We start from the raw sequence: 22,953 nt of genomic DNA on the forward strand, positions 1-22,953 counted from the left end.
ATTTTTGCATATGTCTTCATGTCTTTCATCCGCGTATGCAAATCGCCCCCGTTGCCTTTCAGCACTCTGTAATGAGGTTTATGAAGGACAGCTGTAATCCATAATTAACAGAAATGTTTGCAAGCTCTTTTTTTTCCCCCATGCGGCAGTGACTTAAACAACCTAGAAAAAGCTAGAAAATGCTAACTTAATTAGCGTGTTTGTTTATTTATAGCTAGTTGAAGCAGTCAGTCAGTCAGTGAGTGCTGTGCCATAGCCTCCAGTCACCCAGAGTGTCTCCCTCCCCTGTGTTTGATCTTGTCATTCTCCTTCGGTGGAGAGGAGTTTGGTTTAGTCACTCCCAGGCAACATTCTGGACGGATGGATGGATGGAGAGATGGAGCTAGAGAGGAAAAAAAGAGGAGGGAGAGAATGATGATAACAAAACAAAACAGCGGAGACTGTTTGAATATTTATATGGGATGTTAGTTAGCATGGGCTGCCCTCGGGGTGGGGGGGGATGATGACGGATGTGGCTCTGGGGCGATGGTAGGAGAGCAGAAGGACGTGTGTGTGTGTGTGTGTGTGTGTGTGTGTGTGTGTGTGTGTGTAGTAGGGGGAAAATGCCATTGTGATATGAATGAACGGTGAAATGATTAGGCTATACGCTCTTAACAACATTACCAATAAAGAGAGTGGAAGTCAGAGAGGCAGATGGAGAGAGACTTGCTGAGAGAACGAGAAACAAACAAGCCAGGGGGAGGGGGGGGGGGGTAAATAGAGGAATAGAGAGAGTAACCGAAAGAGAGAGAGCGATAAAGAGAGAGAAAGTCCAGGAGTCCACAGTGAAGACCAGTGTCTGCAGTAACACTCCAAACCACGCAGCCGTTGGCTCAACTCTTTCTTTCATTCTCTCTCTCTCTTTCTCTTTCTCTCTCTCTCTCTCGCTCTTTGTTTCTTTCTTGTTCCTCAGTCATGTCGTCTTAGATGTGGTCATTGTCTGTCAGCAAGAACACTGTAATAGGATGTCATTACTGGTGAATGGCCAGAGGATGAAACGCTAGAGAAACGAGGTTGATCCCTGACTAGTTAGGCCTGTCATCCCACCATTATGGCTTCACGAACTGTTTAGGGAATGGAACAAACTCAGGGCTTTGAACATGGTCAGGACATTGTGGCGGAGTCTTGGAATGACGTCCCAAATATTTCCTTGTGTGTGTGATATTGTGCGTTTCTGTCTGTGTGAGTGTGCGTTCGAGGGTGTATGAGTGCGTGTCAGTGTAGATACACTCTCTACACACTCTCTTTTGATGTTGAACCACTGTAATGACAGGATATCCAAGGCCGTGTTCAGTAGGCACTCAACGGGAAGAAAACGGGGCAAACAGGGAGTTACTACCAGACCAGACTTTTTCCGTTGCGAAGCGTTTGAAAACATTTTTTTTTTACAGTGTGGCCTTGTGAACACGGGTTAAACCCTTTTTCTTTAGTTAACCTGCTGCGTCCTAGTGGCTTTGTCCTCACTACAGTTGCAAAGTTTTCACGAAATCCCAGTTGGACAATTCCCAGAATCAGGAAGGAATAAACAGGAAACATGGAATCCTCCAACCAGGATTTCTGGAAAGGCAGGGAATTTATGGAGAGTTTTACAACCCTGATCCTGATCCTGATACAACCCTAATCTCTGTCTGCTCCCCGGTTAACCCTTTCATTTACTGTGGTAAAGAGGCCCTCTTTGTTAACCCTTTGCCCCCTGTGTTCTCTCTCTGACCAGGTGGGCCTTTGTGATGAAGAAGCACCTGAGCACTCACCTGTTGGGGAAACATGGACTGGGCCAGCCCAAAGAGAGGTAGGACTGACTACTTTTGCCTCGCTTTGTCTCTCTCTGTCTTTCTCTCTCGCTCTCCCTCTCTCGCTCTCCCTCCCTCCCTCTCTCTCCTCTCCTCCCTCTCTCTTCTCTCCCTCTCTATGTATGATTGGGAAGATGTGATGTCTCCATCTCTCGCCGTGATGTTGCGTGTAAAACTTTCCCAGTGTGCCCCTGTCTGTCAGCGACGCGGCCCGGCTGTCAGTCTTCATTGTTTGTGTGTGTGTGATGAAGACGAAGTTTCAAAGTCCCCGTGGCATGCGAGGAATGAGACGTTAAACACCCCTCAACCTGTCAAACAGACCCGCTAAGAGAAACCAGACGTCTTCTTTAAAACATTTTTTTTTTAACAATTGGGCGACATCTTAAAAACCGCCTTTCAAATTGATACTTTTGACAATATGTCATATTAGATATGACAAGTGGCTTGAGATATTAGCAAAGTAGGCGCACCATATGCTGCCCTGTAAATACACACTCATTATTGACTGGATTCAGACTGGCAGCTGCTCGTTGGGAGAGAGAGTCTCACATCCCTCCACTATTTCACTTGTCTGCTTTATTCTCGTAAACAGCACGTGACAAACTAAGGCGAAACTAAACTGTCCAGGGCAGAAATGTTTGTACCACATAGATGTTATATCAAGATGAATTGCCACATATATATTTGTCCATTTGGCTTGTTTTGTTTTTCGTACTTTGAGGATGCTGGTTGGTAATGTGAGTGAAATCACAGTGGGGCTGGTCCGTGTATTGTGTCTGAATGAAAGACCTCTGTGCCCTTGGCTCGGTATTAGAGGGCGACATTACAGCAAAGGTCGGCGAGAGCACGCACGCCCCCAAACGCACGCGCACAAACGCACGCGAACACACACCAGCGGCAGGCATGAATGGAGTGGCCTTGTGGAGCTTGGAGGTCTGTGTGTTACCTGACAGCATTTACCTCTCAGTGTGTCTTTACCAAAAGCAACTAGAGTCACACTGCTGCCCCGTAAAACATACTGCAGTGCCATACAACACCATTACATCACACGCAAACATACACACACAAACGTTTGCACGTATGTGCACGTGAGCGAGGCAAGTGCATGTATGCATACAGATATCGGCATTGTACCATTATTTTCTTTTGCTTCTCTCTATTAAACACACACATACACACACACACACACAGCGAGAGGCCATGAGGTTTGTTCTATTTCAACCTGTAAAACACGGTGTCATCATTTTTCTGACAGTCCTGGAGACAGAATTTATCTCATCATTAATTAACCATCATATTTCCAACCCAGCAGTGCTTAATTAGCACAAGGTCATTGGGGAGGGCTTATTAAGTGGAACAAATTTGGGTGAGTGTAAGTGGAGAGAGAGCCATGAAAAGGGGAAAATATGGAGAGTGTATGGTGACAGTGCTGGCCCAATGATTGATAACTGCACCAGTTTGAAAAGCCCAGACTTGGAGACTGGAGGGGTAGCTGGTGACGTGACTGGAGGAGGGGAGATGGGACTGGAGTGGTAACTGGGGATCAGGAGAGAGGGAGGGAGGTAGTGGGAGGGACCGGGGGCTGGCGGGAGTGGGGGAGCCAATTGCAAACATATGCTGCCTGGCAGGCAGGGGAGAGATGGATTGCAGCAGGACAGTGTCAGAGAGGCTGTTTCATCACCATCGGCCCTATTCACCTGGTATTTTTAGAACACTGGGGAGATCTGTTAGTCAAAGGAAGAGAAGAGGAGGAGGGGTGGGAGGAGGAGGGGAGAGACCTGACTAGCCATAGTGCCCAGCTCCAGTTCGCTTAGTTTGTCTGGGCTCTGGAAAAACAGGTTCTTTTGGGTGGGGGGGGGGGGGGGGATGGACTGGGATGGGCAGGGGATCCGGAGGTAAGATGACAATCTCCAGCCTCCATCAGAGAGAGAGAGACAGAGAGAGAGAGACAGAGAGACAGAGAGACAGAGAGACAGACAGACAGAGAGACACAGTGACAGAGGTTCTGACCTGTTCTAATATGACACATCTGGGTTCCGGTTTCATTCACCACTATTCTTCACTGTGCAGTTTGGAGGTCTGCGAACTTTTGGCTGTGCATGTGTCTGTTTACGTGTGGATATACAGTCAGGTCTATAATTATTGGCACCCTTGATAAAGATTAGCAAAAAAGACTGCATTAAATAGATAATGCAAATACTGAGCTACAGGTAACTGCCAAAATAATGGGAGCACTTGAGTAACTGAGGGATACAAAGTATATTGAAAGCAGGCACTTTACCAGGTGTGGTTCCTGAGTTAATTAAGCAATTAACATCCCATCATGCTCAGTATAAAAATGCCCAGTTGCCCATTTTGGCTACCATGACTACAATAAGAGACCTCAGTAACTTTGAAAGAGCTTAAAGTGTGTGTGTGTGTCTCTCAGTCACCAGCTCTCAACCCAATTGAACACATATGATAGATTCTGGAGCGGCGCCTGAGACAGTTTTCCACCACCATCAACATAACACCAAATATGGTGGAAGTTCTGGTGGAAGAACGCTGTTGCATTCCTCCAATAGAGTTCCAGACACTTGTAGAATCTAACAAGTACAACAACAACAACAAAAAGCCTTAAAAAAAAAGGGGGTCAAAATACCTGACAGCTGCGTTTACTCCGCCACCCTCCCCTCGCGAGGAGAATGGCACAGAACCTTTCTCTAGAATGTTTTATGAGACTGGAGAACACGTTGGGAGGGATCTTAGACCGTTCCTCCATACAGAATCTTTCCAGATCCTTGATATCCTTCGTCTGCTCTCCTCTCCAATTCAAACTACAAATTCCAGAGACTTTTTGATTTTGTGGTCAAATGAACCATTTCTTTGTGGATTTGTCCTTTCCATAGTCATACAGTGAGCTCCAATAGTATTGGGACAGTGACACATCGTTGTTGTTGTTTAGGCTCTGTACTCCAGCACTTTGGATTTGAAATGATACAATGCCTATGAGGTGAACGTGCAGACTGTCAGCTTTAACTTGAGGGTATTTTCATCCATATCGGGTCCGTTTAGAAATTACACCACTTTTTATACATTGTCCCCCCCCATTTTAGTGGACCAAAAGTTGTATATGTCTGTTAAAGTAGTCAGAACGGTAGTATTTGGTCCTATATTCCTAGTACGTAATGATGATCGAGCTTGTGGCTACAAACTTGTTGGCACCATTTGCTGTTTGGTGTGCAGATCTGGACTCTATCAGTTACACCCCACTTGTACTTGAGGAAGACCAAGAGGTAGACCACCGCCAGGTAATATATCAATTACATGAGAAGGTTGCAGGTCCCCGAGGAGAGATTTAATACGCTCTGAGCTATTTGTTAATATACTAAACCAAGGTTGGGTATGTGGGGTTCTGTGCAATTGTCGTTTTATACGTTATGCTAGCTTTTGCGTAGCATTTGTGGCTCCCAAACCAATACAAGATGGGTTTCATGTCCATATCATCAAGTGTCTAAAAGAATGTGTGTAGCTCGCTGAAGTGCGAAAAATGCTAATATCAGGAATATTGACTTGCATTGATTTTGGCCCACAAATGCTACAACATTAGCGTTTGAAGACAGTGGCCAGGGAAACAAAACCAAGGCATAGTTTGTTTTCTTACCTTCCCCATAGGCTGCTTACAGGGTAAGGAAACCAATAAGTCATTTTATAATTTGTGTGAACTATCCCTTCAATTTGACAAAGTGAAATTTGTGAGATAAATGAAAAAATAATCAAATATATTCCTACAATTCAATAGTTTGATGGAATTAGGCCTAAGTCTACGTGCGTGTCAAATCAAATTTCATTGGTCATATACACGTTTAGTAGATGTAGAGAAATGCTGCTGGTGTGTGTGTGTGTGTGTGTGTGTGTGTGTGTGTGTGTGTGTGTAACGTGTGTCTGTGTGTCTGTGTGTGTGTTACGTGTATCTGTGTGTGTTACGTGTATCTGTGTGTGTGTAACGTGTATCTGTGTGTGTGTAACGTGTATCTGTGTGTGTGTGTGTAACGTGTATCTGTGTGTGTGTAACGTGTATCTGTGTGTGTGTAACGTGTATCTCTGTGTGTGTAACGTGTATCTCTGTGTGTGTAACGTGTATCTCTGTGTGTGTAACGTGTATCTCTGTGTGTGTAACGTGTATCTCTGTGTGTGTAACGTGTATCTCTGTGTGTGTAACGTGTATCTCTGTGTGTGTAACGTGTATCTCTGTGTGTGTAACGTGTGTGTGTGTGTAACGTGTATCTGTGTGTGTGTAACGTGTATCTGTGTGTGTGTGTAACATGCATCTGTGTGTGTGTAACGTGTATCTGTGTGTGTGTAACGTGTATCTGTGTGTGTGTAACGTGTATCTGTGTGTGTGTAACGTGTATCTCTGTGTGTGTAACGTGTATCTCTGTGTGTGTAACGTGTATCTCTGTGTGTGTAACGTGTATCTCTGTGTGTGTAACGTGTATCTCTGTGTGTGTGTAACGTGTATCTCTGTGTGTGTAACGTGTATCTGTGTGTGTGTGTAACGTGTATCTGTGTGTGTGTGTGTGTAACATGCATCTGTGTGTGTGTAACGTGTATCTGTGTGTGTGTGTAACGTGTATCTGTGTGTGTGTAACGTATATCTGTGTGTGTGTGTAACGTATATCTGTGTGTGTGTAACGTATATCTGTGTGTGTGTAACGTGTATCTGTGTGTGTAACGTGTAACATGTATCTGTGTGTGTAACGTGTAACATGTATCTGTGTGTGTGTAACGTGTATCTCTGTGTGTGTGTGTAACGTGTATCTCTGTGTGTGTGATGCTGGTTTGTTGCTGGCTTGAAAGATGTAAATACACCTAAACCAACAATTTAATGAGGCGGACTTCTGCAGTTGTGATTGACGGCTGTGACCTCGCCTTCATTTAACGTCATTTTGAAAAGTGTTCAAAGATGGCTGCCCTGTCTCAGGTATCCATGTTTTTTAGGCCATTGTAAAACTACCCCCCCATTTTCACATGAATAATAATAATAATGAATAATTGAACTAATACACTTTTTTCACTCACTAAATGGGCGTGTTGACAGCCAAATGTGTCCAATTTATTTCACTGATAAAGTCGGTGAAATGGTTTTCATAAGAACTATCAATGTGGGTCAATAACATTGTGAAACAAAAACCATTACTTTTGCTGGGTATGGCCATTCATCTCCACTTACTGTATTTTGCCAATAGGGCCGTCGTCCCTGAATCACATTTTTAAAAATTGTAATCAGATTTGTCATTTAGATACTAATATTAAACTAATCTGCAAATATGTAAAAATGAAAATGAAAATAACACTATGACTGATCAAAACTCTTATGGCGTTGTCCTGTCCCTCTGCAGCAGACACTTTTGGGGCTTTCTTGGCACTCTGTTGATAGACTTGCGCCCGTGGCTCGTGCTCCATGATAAAACGGGACAGTGGGGTAAGTTAAACCAAAGGGGTACGTTGAGCCACCCTTGTTTCTAGGAAACCGTACACAAAATTCATAATTGTAACAACTATTTAGGAAGAGGTCATCATTTCATGGAGTCTGTGAAGGAAGCAACCACATTGAAAAAGTGGTAAGGAAGTTAGGTCCAAAAAAATGAATTTATTGTGTTAGAGGTTTCATGATGCTTGTATCTAAACCAAAGTACATAATTTTAAGATAGTTCCTTACTGTACATCAGTTGGGGGTCTCTAGAAGCTTCAATATGAGGCCCGAAACCTAGCATGAAAGTGCGTCCTTGTAGCTGTGTGGGCTAATATAGACAAAATGTTTGCCCTGGGGTAAATTGAGCCAAAGTCCATGGGGTAAATTGAGCCAGCGGTTGAGCCAATGGCAAATTGAAGCGTTTTCTTCCCAGGTGTAATGTAGGGCATTATCGCTGGGATATGAGGTAACAAAGCACAAAGTGGTTTTTTAGATGTTAAGCCTGTGTTAATAAACGCTTAAAATGAATAAAAGACAAAAGTGCTTTTGTTTCGTTGTGTTTGGGAAATAACATAGTCATGGTTTTAAATACTGGTGATATTTCATTCAGTACAGAAATTTGTAGGCAGCTTAATTTACCCTGTCCCGTGGCTAAAATTACAACGGGGTAAGTTGTGCCAATAGATTGTTTGGGACAAGCTTTGTTTTCAAAACTGTAATGCTTGCCTTAATCCTGATTTTATTTCCAGGGCCTCTGGCCTCTGGCCCAACAGCCTGAAATATATGTTGATATCTTCCTTAGAAAGAATACTATACTTCCCTTGACAAGGTGATGCTGAATGTAAAAGATGGATCAACTTACCCCACTCTCCCCTACTCAAATCAGCTACACGTGATTAAAATGGGAGTAAAACGGATCAAATCCTAACTATTCAAATCTTTGGGGTCAGCCCTAGTAGCCAAGCCAATATCACAAACAATCCACACCATGCCAAGGAGAGAGGGAACAAATAATGAATTAGCCTAGCTAACATTAGGTATTAATACTGCATGATGGTTCAACAAAGACATGTATGTGGTGGGTCCACAACCACACTCTACTGCAGTGCTGTTCAGGTACAAGCAGCGTGTCTGTGCCAGAGGCCGAGGGTGGCAGAGCGGGCATCTGGCTTGGCAGTACCAGGTTCTGGGCTCACAGCCGCTTCCCAGTGTGCCGTACGGTGCGGCCATATTGCCCGGTCGCTGTGGACTGAGACGGGGCAGGCTGGACAGGGGCAGAGGGGGCGGAAGAGTCCTGCAGGGTACCAGCATGGTGGCAATGTGGACCACACAGTCCAAAGCCCTGCCACACTCACAGGGGTCCAATTACACTAGAGCGTGGGCATGTGTGTGTGTGTGTGTGTTTACTCTGCAGAACGGTGCTGTAGAGAGAGGACGAGGTTAAGAGGGAAATATTGTGGCCCTTAATGATTTGGAATACATCCATCTCTCCCCTCTCCCCCTCTCCCCCTCTCTCCCTTACCTTTCGGTATCAGCTCTGAGTTATTGTTGCCACCTAAGACTAATGGTGTCATGGTTAGGCCTGCACTGCTTACTGTACACAGACAGTGGCCTGTCATATCAGAACAAGTATGATCACAGCAGGGCCATGTTCATTAGGCACCAAACGGAGGAAAGAAGACTTGTCCAATACAAACGCTAATTTTTAGTTTTTCGTAGTAACACTTTTCGACAACGTTTTCCGTTGAGTGCCCTAATGAACACAACCCAATCATATCCTATATTACGGCCATAGAGGCTGAATGCACAATGCAGATATTTGTGCATTTTAAAAGGCTTTGAACGGCAGCAACAGTCACTGCCACTGTGGTAGTCAGTCTCCTGTGGCTGGCGTGTAGTAGAGAGACCTTGGTGGCCCATTGCTCACCTTTGTGCTGCTGTGTGCTTGTTTGAACAGGCGCCAGTGGACACGGCCTCTGTTTACCCTATTCAATATTTCATGAGGGATGAATGGTCGGCGCCGAATGAGGGATCGCGTTAATATTGCCGTTGAAATTAAACGCTAATTAGAAAGAAGTGTGTTAGTCTAAAAGCCAATGCAGTCTATAAAAGTTTGATTACTGTAAAATTAGGTGCATTAACTTTTTTATGGGTTGGCCTGTGCAATCGCTGGAGAATGGTTTTATGCACTTGTCATGGGCATATGGTGCAGGCTGGCGGTGTGTGTGTGTGTGTGTGCACGCAGTGGTGAAAGTACTTAAGTAAAAATACTTTTTTTCCTTCTTTTTTCACCCCCTTTTTTTCTGACCTGTTAGTCAGGCTGATTGAGGTAGGATGTACATGTAGGTATCGTTAAAGTGACTGTGTATACAGTGGGGCAAAAAAGTATTTAGTCAGCCACCAAGTTCTCCCACTTAAAAAGATGAGAGGCCTGTAATTTTCATCATAGGTACACTTCAAATATGACAGACAAAATGAGGGGGAAAAAATCCAGAAAATCACATTGTAGGATTTTTGAATGAATTTATTTGCAAATTATGGTGTTAAATAAGTATTTGGTCACCTACAAACAAGCAAGATTTCTGGCTCTCACAGACCTGTAACTTCTTCTTTAAGAGGCTCCTCTGTCCTCCACGTGTTACCTGTATTAATGGCACCTGTTTGAACTTGTTATCAGTATAAAAGACACCTGTCCACAACCTCAAACAGTCACACTCCAAACTCCACTATGTCCAAGACCAAAGAGCTGTCAAAGAGCTGACACCAGAAACAAAATTGTAGACCTGCACCAGGCTGGGAAGACTGAATCTGCAATAGGTAAGCAGCTTGGTTTGAAGAAATCAACTGTGAGAGCAATTATTAGGAAATGGAAGACATACAAGACCACTGATAATCTCCCTCGATCTGGGGCTCCACGCAAGATCTCACCCCGTGGGGTCAAAATGATCACAAGAACGGTGAGCAAAAATCCCAGAACCACACAGGGGGGCCTAGTGAATAACCTGCAAAGAGCTGGGACCAAAGTAACAAAGCCTACCATCAGTAACACACTACGCCGCCAGGGACTCAAATCCTGCAGTGCCAGACGTGTCCCCCTGCTTAAGCCAGTACATGTCCAGGCCCGGCTGAAGTTTGCTAGAGAGCATTTGGATGATCCAGAAGAAGATTAGGAGAATGTCATATGGTCAGATGAAACCAAAATATAACTTTTTGGTAAAAACTCAACTCATCGTGTTTGGAGGACAAAGAATGCTGAGTTGCATCCAAAGAACACCATACCTACTGTGAAGCATGGGGGTGGAAACATCATGCTTTGGGGCTGTTTTTCTGCAAAGGGACCAGGACGACTGATCAGTGTAAAGGAAAGAATGAATGGGGCCATGTATCGTGAGATTTTGAGTGAAAACCTCCTTCCATCAGCAAGGGCATTGAAGATGAAACGTGGCTGGGTCTTTCAGCATGACAATGATCCCAAACACACCGCTCGGGCAACGAAGGAGTGGCTTCGTAAGAAGCATTTCAAGGTCTTGGAGTGGCCTAGCCAGTCTCCAGATCACAACCCCATAGAAAATCTTTGGAGGGAGTTGAAAGTCCGTGTTGCCCAGCAACAGCCCCAAAACCTCGCTGCTCTAGATGAGATCTGCATGGAGGAATGGGCCAAAATACCAGCAACAGTGTGTGATAACCTTGTGAAGACTTACAGAAAACGTTTGACCTCTGGCATTGCCAACAAAGGGTATATAACAAAGTATTGAGATTAACTTTTGTTATTGACCAAATACTTATTTTTCACCATAGTTGTTTATTTCCTGAGGGGGAATAGGCTTTGTCGTGCCCTCTTCACGACTGTCTTGGTGTGTTTCGACCAATCTAGTTTGTTGTTGATGAAGACACCAAGGAATTTGAAGCTCTCAACCTGCTCCACTACAGCCCCTTGTCTCATCGCTACAACTCCCGTACGGGCTCGGGAGAGACGAAGGTCGAGAGCAATGCGTCCTCCGAAACACAACCCAACCAAGCCGCACTGCTTCTTAACACAGTGCACATCCAACCCGGAAGCCAGCCACACCAATGTGTCGGAGGAAACACTGTGCACCTAGCGACCTGGTCAGCATGCACTGCGCCCGGCCAGCCACAGGATTTGCTAGTGCGCGATGAGACAAGAATATCCCTACCGGCCAAACCCACCGTAACCCGGGCGACTCTAGGCCAATTGTGCGTCGCCCCATGGACCTCCTGGTCGCGGCCGGCTGCGACAGAGCCTGGGCTCGAATCCAGAGTCTCTGGTGGCACAGCTAGCCTTAGACCACTGCACCACCCAGGAGGCCCTTTAAAGTACTACTTAAGTAGTTTTTTGGGGTATCTGTACTTTACTTTACTATTTATATTTTTGATTACTTTTACTTCACTACATTTCTGAAGGAAATAATGTACTTTTTACTCCATACATTTTCCCTGACACCCAAAAGTACTCGTTACATTTTGAATGCTTAGCAGGACAGGAAAATGGTCTAATTCACACACTTAAAGAGAAAGTCCCTGGTCATCCCTACTGCATCTGATCTGGCAGACTCACTAAACACAAATGCTTTGTTTGTAAATTATGTTATTATTATTATTATTATTATTTATTATTATTGTGTTCCCGTGGTTATCCGTACATTTAAAAAACAAGACAATCGTGCTGTCCGGTTTGCTTAATATAAGAAATGTGATTATTTATTATTTAAATGTATTTATTTATTTACACTTTCACTTTTGATACTTAAGTATATTTTAGCAATTACATTTACATTGGATACTGAAGTATATTTAAAACCAAATGTGTTTTTGAAAAACTTTTTACTCAAATAGATTTTACTGGGTGACTTTCACTTTTACTGGAGTCATTTTCTATTAAGGTATCTTTTACTTTGACTCAAGTATGACAATTGGGTACTTTCCCCACCACTGTGTACAGAGCTGCGTTCTGAAAAGCTGAGGTCCTCATATGCAACAACTCTTCCAGAGATGTAATCATCCGAATGTTGTTATCAGCCAGACAGACTCGTTGGCCTAACTACCAGCAGCAATTTAGTCTAGGTCTAAACTAGCTGTATTGGTATTGGTAATGGTCTTCAGTTAGTACCCAGTCACAACGGCGTGTCTTTGTGAAATGAGACCGCTGGTCTGTATTCCTAAAGTGTCTCAGAGTAGGAGTGTCGATCTAGGATCAGTTTACCTTTTTAAATCATAATGAATAAGACCACATGGACAGGGGGGGGGACCTAATCCTAGATCAGCACTCATAATCTGAGAGACTTTATGAATATGGGCCTTGTTCCAATATCCACACTAGCACTTAGTATGAAGCAATGTAGAGTGTTGGGCCAGTAACACAAAGGTTTCTGTTTCTATTCCCCGAGCCGGCAAGGTGGGAAAATCTGCCGTTCTGCCCTTGAGCAAGGCAGTTAACCCCCAACAACAACTGCTCCCCTGGCGCCGAGGACGTAGACATCGAACAAGGCACCCCCCCCCCCCCCCCCCACCTCTCTTGATTCAGAGGTGTTAGGTTAAATACAGAAGACACGTTTCGGTTGAATGCATTCAGTTGTACAACTGACTAAGTCTTCCCCCTTCCCCCTAGTATAGACATTTGAACTGACCAGTAGACGAGCGACTCTCTGACAGACCTCCCAGTCCATCTCCCAAGCCTTTAACTTTCAGTCTAGGAATGATGTCATCAAGTAACATTGGAACACAAGTGGCGTTACCCAAACCACGAGAGAAGAGAGTGTGCTCAGCTCAGCCTCTGTCTAATTTATGACAAGAGCACAAGTGGAAGAACTAGCATTGTGGGGCTAATTGTCGACAGGTCAGAGTTCCCTCACTGCGACTCCATGTGGGGCTACTTGTTTCTGCCTTTCTCAATTGAAACATCAGACTGTCACTGCAAGGAATGAATGTTGCCAGGCCTCACTAATGAACCAATGAATCAATGAATTAGCTAAGCAGCGATTCAATTAATGCGAGCTGAACGGAGGAGCAGGAGACGTGGACATATCCCGGAGAAGGTGATTAGCGCCGAAACAGATACAGACACACGCGAACCGGTCACGGCTGCCAATATCAGTTATTACAACTTTCTCCAACTTTGGACCTTTTCCTCGTTTATTAGCGCGGTAATGGATTTATCATCACTTCCTGATGTTGTATTGATGATAAGATGTCTGTTTTTTTAATGCTAGTGTTGTGCCAACCCCCCCCCCCCCCCCCCCCCCCCTTCTAATTTTCTTAGTTTTGTGGCTAGAGTCAAATACTTTCTGTTGCACACATCGGAGTCAAGTACTTTCTAGAGAGATGACGGAGTTTGTCAAAGAGATGTATTTATAGACGAATACAAATCAGTAGCAGATTTAGGCACGGGTACATATGAGCATGTGACACCGGTGTTCAAGCTGGTTAACCTTTAGAGGGCAGACAGTGGTTAAGATCTTTCACACAACGTTCACCATGCATGTGACTCTTCACTTTACTGTGCCGCACATGGTGGGCGGATCGATTCAGCTCGGGTGGTCAGGTTTGTGTTGCCGGGTGTGCGTGCTTGCGTGAGCTCATACCGAGTGTGTGTGTGTGTAGGTTTGCGAGAGAGAGCATGATGTGTGGCTTGATGAGGTCCAAGAATAGACATGTCATAATCAACTTTTGCAGCGTACAGCAGGGTGGTTTGTTCCGCCCGAGTATCAAATCATCTCCCCAAGTTTTGTGTTTCCCGAATCCCAAAACCCCCAGAGCCGAACTGGTTCGAGAGAGAAAAAAAGAACGAGAGGTTCTCCTTGATTATGTGACATCCTCCGGAAGGCCTCTGCAGTTGTTTCCTCCATTACTTAGGGGGAGGGGGAGGGGGGGGGGGGGGGGGGGGGGCTTCGCGCTATTGAGACTGTCACTCTCAATTTGGGCTAACGGTAAGCATGCACGGGCCTCCTGGATATTCTCCCCCACACCCACCCAGAGTCCCCCTCCTCTCCACTCTGCCCTTCCCGCCACCGATCGCCGCGGTGACAGTTTGATTACATCATCAATCGTGGCTGTTAACAGTGTTTTCCTGAGCACCTGGGCAGGCAGGATCACAGCTGGCTCTGAGGCTACCGCTGTCCCCCTGACCTAACACTCTGTGTGTGCGTCTGCTGGTGCACCTTTCTCTTTCTGTGTGCGTGTGTGTTTCTCATTTCCATTGGCACAAGGGGGACTTGAAGTGACCCGCACGGTGCACTGCAGGATTTTATTGAGTGAACACATGTCTGACTGTGTTTTGCTGTTGTTTCAGCTCAATACAAAATTAGGAGTTATTTTCTCCTGATATTGACCTGCAGGTCAAGGTAGTAATCAAATATATAATTGTATTACACTGAGTTTGAGAGATTGTTAATTTTTTTGGGGGGGTGGAGTGTGTGTGTGTGTGTGTGTGTGTGTGTGTGTGTGTGTGTGTGTGTGTGTGTGTGTGGTGTGTGTGCCTGCCCAGAGTCTCGCTCACAACAGAGCATCATTCACTGTCCTACAGATGCATAGAGATACTGTATGTGACAGCAGGCTGTTGCTCTATGCCGAACAACACACACACACAAACACACACACTATAAATCCAGGTACTTCCTCCCTCTATTTTCTTTTGCTGTGAAGCCAAATCCCTCATCTTCCCGCTAAATCTCTGTAAATGTATAATGGGACAAAGTGTATGTCTCGTTTCAATTCCTCAGCTATTACATGATTAAATAAATGTCCCGGGTCTTTTCACCATTTTTTTATTTTATGGCAAGGTGGCCACTCCCCCTCACACACCACTCCCTCCACGCCACACACACACACACACACACACATACTGCCTACCTCTCACAGATGCAGAGGGTGCTCGTAATTGCGTTTGGGAGTCGTGGGTGAGGAACTAAAGTTCTGAATTAACGTGCAGCATCCGTTACTCTGTCTCACTTAGTGTGTTGTCTCTGTCGTACTGCTGGAACAGTAGCAACATGATGAGCGGCTAGGGAACTAGCTTGTGCATCATATGATGTAACGTCTTTACGTTGAAATAGTCATGTATCATCACAACAAGAAACTGTTTGAAATGCCACCATCACATAATACTGGTTGAAATTACGTCATTATAAAAGACTGGTTGAAAATACGTCACGGCAACAAGAAACCGGTCCTTATGAGTCATTTTAACAAGGTATTTGCCCGTTGGGAAATCTAGGGATTATGGTCCAGTATTCTATCATTATGAAAGGTCATGGATCATTCTCAGAGAGGTGGTTTTGGATGTATGAAAAAGTAGAATGAGAATTTTGGTTGTAGCTGATGCTGTTTTGTCTCTCTGTCTCTGTCACTGTTTCTCTCTCTGTCTGTCTGTGTGTCTCTGTCTCTCTCTGTCTCTCTCTCGGTCTCTCTCGGTCTCTCTCTCGGTCTCTCTGTCTCTCTGTCACTCTCTCTCTCTCTGTCTCTGTCTCTCTCTCTCTGTCTCTCTCTCTCTCTCTCTCTCTCTCTCTCTCCTTCTCTCTCTCTGTCTCTCTGTCTCTCTGTCTCTGTCTCTGTCTCTGTCTCTCTCTCTCCCTGTCTCTCTCTGTCTCTGTCTGTCTCTCTCTGTCTCTCCTTCTCTGTCTCTGTCTCTGTCTCTGTCTCTGTCTCTGTCTCTCTCTCTCTCTCTCTCTCCTTCTCTCTCTCTGTCTTTCTGTCTCTGTCTCTGTCTCTCTCTCTGTCTCTCTCTCTCTCTCTCTCTCTCTCTCTCACTCTCTCTCGTCGAGTGCATGCTGGGAGTGAGCGTTAAGCAGGAGTGATTGTGAGAGCGAATGGAATTTATTTTCACTCTATCGGGTTTTGGTATGTATATATATATATATATATATATATATATATATATATTGATTGGTTTAGTTGTTTTAAGGGTATCTTGTTTAACTATCACTAAGCACGTATAGGGGTGGTGGGATCTTTGAGGTTGGTTTTTCGCGAGGGCACAACCAGCGGGTGGGGCTGGTTGCAATGGCCACTCGCGGAAGTGTAGAGTTTGAAAAACTGAGTCGGAGGCATGGAGTAAAGATTCCTGCTGCGGCCGGGTGTTCAGTGGAAGAATGTAGCCTGGCTGTGGGTGCTATCATTGGGTATGATAGCATCAAATCAGCCTCAAGGATGAATAGCGCTGTAGTGATATTCTTAGATTCAATTGAAAAGGTGAATAAGATAGTTGAGAGAGGTGTTGTGTTGCGGGAGACACAGACGCCGGTATTTCCGCTTATGAATCCGGCGAAGAAAGTTATGCTTTCTAACGTGCCACCATTTGTTAGAGATGAAGTGTTAGAGCGAGAGTTATCTCGCCATGGTCAAATCGTATCTACAATAAAGAAGGTTCTTTTTGGATGCAAATCTCCGTTGTTGAAACATGTCGTGTCTCATAGGAGACAAGTGCATATGATTTTAAAAAAGGAAGGAGATGAACTGAATTTAGCGTTTAGTTTTAAGATTGATGGATTTGATTATGTCTTCTATGCATCTACTGAATCAATGAAATGTTTTGGATGTGGAAGAGAGGGGCATTTGGTGCGTAGTTGTCCACAGAATGAGCGCGCTGAGCCTGGTAGTAGCTTTAGTGCGGGTGCGATTAACGCACCACCGCGAAGGGATGAAAATACTACGGGTGCAGGGGAAGAGAGAAGGTGGGCAGATGTGGTTGGAAAAGTACGAGAGGAAGGCATTGTGGATACGGGGGCAATTGTGGTAGATCAGAACAAAGAGGGAGGAGAAACAGTAGGTGAGATTGTGACTGCCGTCGCTGAGGTGGTGCTGGAAAATGAAATTGGAGGTCGAGAGGAGATTGAAATAACGGAAAAGGAAGCGGATGTTTTCAAAATACCGAGGAGTAAAAGGAAGAATTTAAGGGGTGGTGAAGGGTCTAATTCTAAGAGAAAGGTAGAGATGGATAAATCAGTTGAAGATGAACAGGTTGTAGAGATGGAGTTTTCTTCTGGGGAGGATAGCGAGAGTGAGTCATCTGACGCGTCACAACAGTATAGTGAGATAGATGGGGTGGAAGGGAGGTATGGGATCGAGAAGATACGTCAATTTCTGAAGTTTACAAAAGGGAAGAAATATATGCAGGATTACAATGTAACTGATTTTTTCCCTGAACGTGAATTGTTTATTGAATCAGCAAAGTTTCTGATGTCAAAAATTACAGGGGGAGGTTTGAAAAGCCCTGAAATTGCTAGACTCAAGAAAGTGGTCACGAGAGTGATGTGATGTAAATTCTAAAGAAAATGAAAGAGTTCAGTTGCAGTTTTAACTCTGTAAAGAGATGTGGTGGCTGTATCTTCTTCTTTTTTTTCCTTCTTTTTATCCATGAGCAGTTTTAAGATCTCTTCTTTAAACGTAAATGGGGCAAGAGATGTTAAAAAAAGAGCCATGGTGTATGAGTTAATGAGGGGAAAGGGAAGTGACATAATTTTTCTACAAGAAACGCATAGTAATTTGGAAAATTAAGTTATGTGGCAACAGGAGTGGGGGGGGACAGTGGTGTGTAGTCATAAAAACTCAAAAAGTGGGGGTGTGGTTATCTTGTTCTCAAAAGGGTTTTTGCCTTTGTCATATGAGGTTGAAGAGGTAGTTGAGGGGAGGTTATTAAAAGTTAGAGCAAGGTATGAAAACATCAATATGTGTCTGATAAATGTATATGCCCCAGTGGTGACAGTTGAGAGGGTATGTTTTTTTAGAGACATTATCAAATACCATTGAGAAATGTAACAAAGAAGATTATTTGTTTATTGCTGGGGATTTTAACTGCACAGTTAGCGATTTAGATAGAAATCACCAAGAACCTCATATAGCCTCAAGGACGTTTTTAAAACGCCTTATTGTAACAAATGAACTGTGTGATATTTGGCAGAGTCAACATGGAGGAACAAGGCAGTACACCTGGGCGCATGTGAGAGAGAACATCATCTCTATGGCCAGGTTAGATAGGTTTTATGTTTTTGAGCATCAATCTCAGGTCTGTAAATCAAGTTTGATAACTCCAGTGGGATTTTCTGATCATTGTTTAATAACAGAGGTGGTGTTCATTAACGATGTAAAACCTAAAAGCGCATACTGGCATTTTAATATAACTTTATTGAGTGATGCTCACTTCAGGAACTGTTTCAGGTTTTTTTGGGAGAGGTGGAGGTCTCAAAAGGCCAGTTTTGTATCCCTTCAACAATGGTGGGATATAGGGAAAATCCAGATTCAACAATTTTGTAATCAATACACGAGGAATGCCACCAAGCATATCACCAGATCAATGAAAGCCCTAGAGATTGAAATAGTGGAACTCATGACGCTGGTTGAGACCACAGGAGATCGAGGCCATACTCAGGCCCTCAAGAGGAGAAAAGCTGCATTGGCAGACCTGCTGGGTATCAGAGCACAGGGGGCACTGGTGAGAAGTAAGTTTCAGGGAATATCTGAAATTGATGCCTCATCCAAATTTTTCTTTGGTTTAGAGAAAAAGAATGGACAAAGAACAATTATTAATTGTCTCAAATCAGCTGTTGGACAAGAGCTCACTAGCCCTAGTGAAATTAGAAAGAGGGCAGTAGAGTTCTATGCTGAGCTCTACAAGTGTGAGTACAAAGAGGACAAAACAGTGACACAGCAGTTCTTTGATGGGCTCCCAAAGGTGGCTGCAGAAGCTGAGGTTGAGCTTGAGCAACCATTGTCTTTGCAGGATTTATACACTGCATTAAAAGGCATGGAAAATGGAAGGGCACCAGGCATTGATGGGCTTCCCGTTGACTTTTTTAAGTCTTTTTGGGCTATGTTGGGAGAGGATTGGTTAGAAGTAGCTAATGATAGTTTAACCGGAGGGTTACTACCAATAAGCTGCAGAAGGGCTGTCCTCACCCTACTGCCCAAAAAGGGTGACCCGAGGGAGGTGAAGAACTGGAGGCCGGTGGCTTTATTGTGCACTGATTATAAGATATTGTCAAAGGCTTTGTCCAACAGGCTGAGGGAGGTGATGGGGCAAATCATACATACGGATCAGTCCTACTGTGTTCCTGGCAGGCAGATAGGGTATAACATTTCTCTGATTCCTGATTTTTTGGACATCTCTAGGGCTATTGGGTTGGATGCTGGTCTAATTTCAATTGATCAGGAAAAGGCATTTGACCGAGTTGAACATCAATATTTATGGCACACGTTTGAGGCGTTTGGGTTCAGCTCTGGTTTTATTGCCATGATAAAGGTGATATATGGTGACATTGAAAGTGTATTGAAAGTTAACAGTGGTTTGAGTGCTCCTTTTAAAGTGTGTAGAGGTATTAGGCAGGGATGTTCTATGTCAGGGATGTTATATGCCATCGCTATAGAGCCACTACTAAATAGCATTAGAAGTCGCATTGCAGGGGTGTGCCTTTCAGAGGATATTCCTCCTATTCGTCTTTCAGCATATGCTGATGATGTAGTTGTGCTAGTGAAAAATCAAGCAGAGGTGGATAGCTTGAGTCTAATGGTTGATCGTTTTAGGGGAATATCCTCTGCAAAGGTAAATTGGGAAAAGAGTTGTGCTTTACAGATTGGAGAATGGTCTGGAGGGATCATGGCTTTGCCAGGGGGGCTAGAATGGTGTAAGGGAGGTTTTAAGTATCTTGGAGTGTACCTAGGAGATGAGGGGACAATGGAAAAAAATTGGAGTGGGGTGGTTGAAATGGTGGAAGGGAGGATGAGGAGATGGCGTTGGTTATTATCTCGTATGTCATATAGGGGGCACACTATTATAGTTAACAATGTGATTGCCTCTGCACTGTGGCATCGGTTGTCAGTTTTAGAACCACCATCTGGCCTTCTGGCTAAGATACAGGCAATTATTGTGGATTTCTTTTGGGATAAATATCCCTGGGTTCCACAAAGTGTTTTGTATTTGTCAAAAGAGGAGGGGGGACAAGGTCTTGTACATCTTGCTAGTAGGGCTGCTGCTTTCCGGTTTCAGTTTATTCAAAGGTTGCTTTATGGACCGGAAAATGTGGTGTGGAGAGGGGTGGCAGGTCTTGTATTACAGCGGGTTGGAGGATTAGGTTTAAAGAAGGCTTTATTTCTGGTTGATAGTAGCCAGATTTCTAGGGAGGGAGTACCTCCGTTTTACAGAGGCCTTCTCAGAGTGTGGAGCATAATGAAGGTGTCCAGACGAACTTCAGCGGAGTCAGTGCACTGGCTGTTGGAGGAACCTCTGGTGTATGGGGCAAGACTGGATTGTACAACCGCAGCTGTTCCACATTTCTCCAAGATTCTGGTGAAGGGGAAAATCATCACCTTAAGACAGTTAATGGCCATGGCTGGGCCCGCCTTAATGGATGGAAGACGGGTGGCAGAACATTTGGGGATGAGGTCGGAAAGGATTGTCGGACAAATGCTGGGGAGCTGTAGAAAGGCTCTGTCAGCGGAATAATGGGGTATGCTTAGTAGCCACAAGAAGAAGGTGCAAGATGAAGTTGTCTCATTTCCAACACTAGGGATTACACCAAATATCCCAGAGTCAGAAAGAAAGGCGTTATTGCTGGATTTGAGAGGGTTGGAGGAGGTGGGTTTGGATGAGGTGAATGGGAAGGAATTGTATAGGGGGTGTGTCAAGGTGTTGAATAAAGATAAATTGAAAAATAGAAAAGACACTCCATGGAGGGTAAAATTGGGCATTGATGACAAGGTGAAGCCAGCATGGAGAGCACTGTACAAGCCACCGTTACAAAAGGGTACTGGTGATATGCAATTGAGGGTTTTACATGGCATCATTGCAGTTAATGCTTTTGTATCTGTTATTAACTCAGATGTTAGAGATGGATGTCCTTTTTGTAATATAAGAGAAAACATTTTTCACTGTTTTATGGAGTGTGAGAGGATAAAACCTCTATTGGAAATGTAGGGGAGTTTTTCAATAACACTGTGTTTATTTTGGGGTTTCAACATAGTAAACAACAGAAAAGAAAATGTCAAATGTTAAATTTTATTTTGGGACAAGCTAAGATGTCAATTTTTCTGAGTAGGAAACATAAGATAGAAACGGGATATGGGCAGGATGTAAGATGTGTTTTTAAAGGATTAGTGAAAGCAAGAATAAAAGTAGATTTTGAGTTCTTTTCAGCTGTAAAAGATCTCCTATTATTTGAGGAGAAGTGGGCCTACGAAGGAGCGCTTTGTTTTGTAGAGGAGGGGAAATTATTTTTTGCTGATGAAATAAGTTGAATGTATATGTTAGGTATTTATTTTTGTTTAGGATTTACATTTGTTGTTTCATTTCTGAAAAGGCAGTGTGTCATTATTTATGTTAACACTTGAGTAAAAAATAAAGGTTTTATAAAAACTCAAAAACTCTCTCTCTCTCTCTCTCACTGTTTCTGTCTCACCATCTCTCTCTCTTTCTATGTCTCTCTGTCTCTGTTTCTATGTTTGTCTCTGTCTCTCTCTGTGTCTCTCTCTCTCTCTCTCTCTCTCTCTGTCTCTTTCTGTTGCTCTCTCTGTCTCTCTCTCTCTCTGCCTCTCTCTCTCTCTCTCTCTCTCTCTGTCTCTTTCTGTTGCTCTGTCTGTCTGTCTGTCTGTCTGTCTGTCTGTCTGTCTGTCTGTCTGTCTGTCTGTCTGTCTGTCTGTCTGTCTGTCTGTCTGTCTGTCTGTCTGTCTGTCTGTCTGTCTGTCTGTCTGTCTGTCTCTCTCTCTCTCTCTCTCTCTCTCTCTCTCTCTCTCTCTCTCTCTCTCTCTCTCTCTCTCTCTCTCTCTCTCTTTCTCTTTCTCTTTCTCTTTCTCTTTCTTTCTCTTTCTCTCTCTGTCACTCTGTCACTCTGTCTCTCTCAATTCAATTCAAGGGCTTTATTGGCATGGGAAACATGTGTTAACATTGCCAAAGCAAGTGAGGTAGATAATATATAAAGTGAATATATAAAGTGAAATAAACAATAAAAATGAACAGTAAACATTACACATACAGCAGTTTCAAAACAAAGACATTACAAATGTCATATTATATATATACAGTGTTTTAACAATGTACAAATGGTTAAAAGACACAAGATAAAATAAATAAGCATAAATATGGGTTGTATTTACAATGGTGTGTGTTCTTCACTGGTTGCCCTTTTCTCGTGGCAACAGGTCACAAATCTTGCTGCTGTGATGGCACACTGTGGAATTTCACCCAGTAGATATGGGAGTTTATCAAAATTGGATTTGTTTTCAAAATCTTTGTGGATCTGTGTAATCTGAGGGAAATATGTCTCTCTGATATGGTCATACATTGGGCAGGAGGTTAGGAAGTGCAGCTCAGTTTCCACCTCATTTTGTGGGCAGTGAGCACATAGCCTGTCTTCTCTTGAGAGCCATGTCTGCCTACGGCGGCCTTTCTCAATAGCAAGGCTATGCTCACTGAGTCTGTACATAGTCAAAGCTTTCCTTAATTTTGGGTCAGTCACGGTGGTCAGGTATTCTGCCGCTGTGTACTCTGTGTAGGGCCAAATAGCATTCTAGTTTGCTCTGTTTTTTTTTGTTAATTCTTTCCAATGTGTCAAGTAATTATCTTTTTGTTTTCTCATGATTTGGTTGGGTCTAATTGTGCTGCTGTCCTGGGGCTCTGTAGGGTGTGTTTGTGTTTGTGAACAGAGCCCAAGGACCAGCTTTCTTATG

General features: G+C 43.9%; 1 protein-coding gene and 1 long non-coding RNA gene across 3 annotated transcripts in view; one reads left to right on the forward strand and one right to left on the reverse strand.

The window, feature by feature from the left end:
- LOC149984548 (uncharacterized) overlaps positions 1 to 22,953 on the reverse strand; it is a 257,558-nt gene that overhangs the window by 200,480 nt on the left and 34,125 nt on the right. The window lies entirely within an intron of this gene.
- Positions 1 to 22,953, forward strand: part of LOC110518266 (zinc finger protein 407) — a 203,265-nt gene that overhangs the window by 86,468 nt on the left and 93,844 nt on the right. For both annotated transcript variants that reach the window (XM_036973835.2, XM_036973836.2), the window contains exon 4: positions 1,754 to 1,828. In XM_036973835.2, the coding sequence (XP_036829730.2) occupies positions 1,754 to 1,828 (75 nt within the window). The remainder of the gene's footprint in view (positions 1 to 1,753; positions 1,829 to 22,953) is intronic.

This window comes from Oncorhynchus mykiss, chromosome 3 (assembly GCF_057628025.1).
Source record: "Oncorhynchus mykiss isolate SJ-2025 chromosome 3, ASM5762802v1, whole genome shotgun sequence".
In the NCBI taxonomy this organism is placed as follows: domain Eukaryota; kingdom Metazoa; phylum Chordata; class Actinopteri; order Salmoniformes; family Salmonidae; genus Oncorhynchus; species Oncorhynchus mykiss.